This window comes from Mandrillus leucophaeus, unplaced genomic scaffold (assembly GCF_000951045.1).
Source record: "Mandrillus leucophaeus isolate KB7577 unplaced genomic scaffold, Mleu.le_1.0 Scaffold100, whole genome shotgun sequence".
NCBI lineage: Eukaryota > Metazoa > Chordata > Mammalia > Primates > Cercopithecidae > Mandrillus > Mandrillus leucophaeus.
The window spans coordinates 1260826-1265393 of NW_012098099.1; the positions used below are offsets into that span (position 1 = coordinate 1260826).

General features: G+C 34.5%; 1 protein-coding gene across 1 annotated transcript in view; it reads left to right on the forward strand.

The window, feature by feature from the left end:
• The window catches only part of VPS41 (vacuolar protein sorting 41 homolog (S. cerevisiae)), a 217932-nt gene that overhangs the window by 66452 nt on the left and 146912 nt on the right, over positions 1-4568 (forward strand). Inside the window, exon 4 of the mRNA XM_011972735.1 lies at positions 3391-3468. Coding sequence (XP_011828125.1) covers positions 3391-3468 — 78 coding nt within the window. The remainder of the gene's footprint in view (positions 1-3390; positions 3469-4568) is intronic.

Genomic DNA, 4568 nt, shown 5'->3' on the forward strand with positions numbered 1-4568 from the left:
TCTATTTTACTTCAGATTTGCTTTCACCCTAGTCTGTTCATAACATTCTACTAAAGTAATCTTCCAGAAACCTCAACCTGATCATGTAATCCTCCTTCTTAGAATTCTTTATTGACTTCCTGATGACTTAATTATTTGGGCCTTCCCACCCTGATTTCCTCTACTTTCCTGCCTTTCATCTCTCCATAAATACTTGAATGCCTCTTATTAGCTGACCTTTCAACCTTATCACCTGTCTCTTCCCCGGGCATGAATTAGATGTGTCATCCATAATTTCTGGACTTGGTCCTGCATTTTATGTGTCTCCGTGCCTTTGAGCAAGTTGTATCCACTCTGCCTAAAATTGTTTTTACTACAAGCCTACCCTGTCTGCCTTAGTGTCTATTTTCTAATTTCTTTTTTAAAGTTCAGCACAGCTGTCAAATACTATGTTCCATAGGGTCTTAGAGATACTTCCATTTTAAGCATTCTCTTTAAATTTAATTGTAATTAAATTTTTATGTCTGTTTCCCTCATTATACCATAATCCTTTTAAGTCACACTTGGTTATTATCTAACCATATTGTAGTGTTTTTTGTGCATTTGTCGAATGAACCAGTGAATGGATGAAATGGAGAACAAAGTTTGCCTGCCTAGAGGTCAAACTTTATTAACATTGTACTGAAACCAACTTTGCCAAAGAGCCTGATGGTTGGGAACTGTAATCAATGCTAACTTTTAGAACATGCACTCTTTATCTGAAGTCCATGTTTCTATTCAAGAGGATTCTGATCCAGTTGAGTGTTTTAGCTTTTAATTCTGGCCCTAATTCTGCTACTCATTGACTGTTTCCTGGGAAGTCTTATCAACTTTCTGAACTTATTTCCTCATGTGTAATTGAAGGCACTCCCTGCTGTAATGCTTTGAATACTATAAAACACTATGTGAAGGTAGATGATATTAGACAGTTGACCAGATTTAAAATGGTCTACTTCTTGTTTCCTTTGCAATGTCCAAAGGACTGCTTATCACCTTTTCTACTTGTTTCGTTACATAAAGTCCAATCTTTATGGATGTACATATATCAGTTACTTAAGTTACTTACATGAAGTTTAAGGTAAAAGCAGTTGTGCTTAGTGGATGATGCCCAATCTGGTAGTATAGAAAATGAGTCAAGTTTCTGTAATTAAACATGAAAGGGTCTAGTGAAATTATATTTATTCTTTGCCCATCCTGAATTTTAAGTACATTCAGGTTAAAAAAAAAAAGAAACAAAAGTCAGTAGTTACAAAAGTTCAGCTTTTAATGGCTGAAAGGTGGGTAAAATTGGAGAATTTGTATTTATGTTGTCACATTTGTGGCCATTTTGCATTTTTTGTTTTATTTTAAGTAGTGGAAAGTATTAGTAAATGATGAAAATACGACTCATCCATAATATTGGTAGTTAAATAACTATCATTGGCTTATTAAACCTTTTTTGAAGAGTATATATTTCTAAAAATGGATAGCACTGAGATATCTAATGTAATAATGAAATGTTTTCCTTAGCACAAGATAGCTTGTCATAAGAATCCCTGAATCTTTTTTTCCAAAATGTTCTAACATAGTTTTAGTTTTAGGATGAGACTAAAGTCAAAATAATTATTTTATGTTTTCTTTCTATTTTAAAGATTAAATGAATGAAATTAGTAATTTAGAAAAAAGAAGGGAAGGGATTAATACTTGGGTAAATTACGTAAAACTTGTAACTTCCATAAAATAAAATGTAATTAGAAGTTCAAAAGTGGCCTTTACAGCGGTGTCAGAGAATGACAGCATTAAAGCGTTTTAAAGATCCAAGCTCCCTTCTCCCTTAGTTTCCTAACAAACTAAATATAGTATTTATGAGGAGTGTCAATATCGTGAAATACTTGGGGTGCAGTGAGCTTTTAAGACCCGTTCTTTTACCACAGATAGCCTCAGAATGGAGTATTGTTTGTTTTCAATTCTTATCATATGTGGTGTTTTTCTATTTAAATATTGTCAGTGTCACTGTAGCGGTAAAATTACAATCATTCGAGTCCTCTATTTCTGATTAGAACATTCTTTTGCTTTGGAGGAAGCATTCCTGTTTGTTTTAACTATTCAGACTAATTTCCCCCCAGAATTACCTATTCCCCTTTCCCTTCCAGCGCCCAAGCATTCTGTTTTCACCAGGCTTGCTGTCTGCCCTGGATGACTAATCGTCATGGCACCTGGTGCATTCAGGCAGGCCTGTGCAGCGGAATCGTCATACCTAGTTATGTCTGCACACCTGATGTTTTATTAACCAGTATTGATTTTTTTACCCTGGGGACTTTTTTCTTCCTGAAAAAAGGCAACCTTGCAGGAGTGAAAGGCATTGCAGGGGATGAATTTCTAATGAACTCCTTCTTTCCCTTTTTGTGACTCGTCTTTAATGTAGCTTCATATTTTAAGTGCCTGAACTGAAATTTCATTTTAAGCAATTCCATTTTGATAAATCCTTTTAAATCTTGACTTTCTGTAAGGTTATTTTTTAAAGATTGTGCTGCTTGACTGAGACACTTAGTGGTGCCTGTAAATTTGAGCGTTTCATTATGGGTTGCAAGGAAGCATGCTCACATGCAATGAAATACAGAGAATTTTGGACTATTTGAGTAATGCTGAAATAAATAAAAAGGGAGAAAACTCTCATGTCATATTATAGGTAGTCCTAAAGTTTCTTCCGGTTTATTTAAGGTTAATTCAGATAATTAAAGAAACAGTAGGAGTTACGACATAAAATGAATATGTAGCTCAACAGTTATTTTATGACACAAAAGGGGTTTTTATTTTGCATGATAATATAAACACTAACACTCAACATTATACATTAACTTTTATAGAAGCATCCTAAAGCTAACTGATGGTATGAGTACACCTGAGATTTTCGGTTTCTCAATATGGCATGGATTTTCCATTTGAAAAAATAATTTGTTGTTTGTGTATGTGTGCAGCTTAAGCGATAGCACTGATTTACACATTTGCCATAAATTAGGGGGAGTTTCTGAATCATTCTCTTCTCACTTTGAGTTCAACTGTAGGTTGGTCGTGTTTTCACCGCTGCATTTTTAATTTACTGCCTCAGTCCATCAGGCATTGTGTATAGACTGCATACACACCATTAGTTGTCAGTAGATGAGGGTCCTCATGAGTCATTCTGACAGCTGGCTTGCACTATCACAATAAAATAGGCCCTGTTCTGTTATTTCCCTGAAGCTGGAAACAAGCCTTCTCCAAGGAATGCATATCTTCTGAGACATTGCAGATCATTTATGCATTAAGCGTCTTGTCTTTAAAAATGGTTTTATTACTACTTGTGTATTAATAGTATTATTAATTAATTAACTGGCCCCTTTGTTCTTCTTACAGTTTTTGGCATTGGGCACACATTATGGCAAGGTTTATTTACTTGATGTCCAGGGGAACATCACTCAGAAGTTTGATGTAGTAAGTATTCTGTATAAAATAATGTATGAGCTAAACTTCATGTTAAGTATTTGTGTTTTAGAATATTGGTTTACCAGTTTGTTTTAATAGCATAAAGAGGATCTTTATTAATTCAGTCAGAGTGCTAAGAGTATAAAATTGAACTTTATAATGTAGTCTAAAAACCTAAAGGTGAACTTATAAAGAAAGGGATCTAGATACATGCATTATGTATTTTGACCGGGTATCTATTATATGCAAACTCCATGTAAAAATCTATACATCTATTTAATTGCAAATTCTTAATTATAGTCATCTATTTGGCTAATTTCGGGCATTTAGAATACTTCTGTATTCTTTTAAAATTGTGACAATGTAGAATGTCTAGATGAATTGTTGTTAAAAGAAAAATTGCTGCGTTGTTAGTGAATAATAGTGCAAATTCACATACTCTGGAAGTTTGTGGAATCCTTAAAGTATGAACCCCCTCATTTAGTGACTAATGTCAGTTGTAACTACATGCCCTGTCTTCTTATTGAGATGCCAAATGTAATTGAAAGTTGATTGATCACCTTGCTGAATCAGTTTATCTTTTCTAAATATACAAAGAAAATATTTTATGTGACTCTTTTGATGCTTGGACTCTTAGGGGATTATATTGATTGAAAGCAAAGAACCAGGCTTTCTTTTTTAATTGTGCTTTGGAATCATTGAGGATGAAGATACTATTGAATTTGAAGCTTGATTTTGGTGTGTAAGGTGTACCTTAAAGGTGTCAAGAACGTCCATGGTTGTGTAAATATGACACAACCGTTTGGTATGAAAAAGGTGCTCATTTCGGGGGACAATTACTACTTTTTTGAAGAAAGCATCAGCACTTGTCAAAAGATCCATCTATTGATGTAGTTTAGAAAGGAGATTACAGTTTCTAAAGCTGACACATTGTGTGGGAAAGGAAAAGGGATGCCTTGTTTTGCTAAAAAGAAATAGAACCCTGGAATGAGGACAATCTTTGGAGCAGCACAGACAGGGAATTATGTGCTCTAATCATACTGATGCATCAGGCAAATCCCTTTGAGGTAAGAGGAATATACTTTTGACTCTCCCTCATCTTCCCCCTG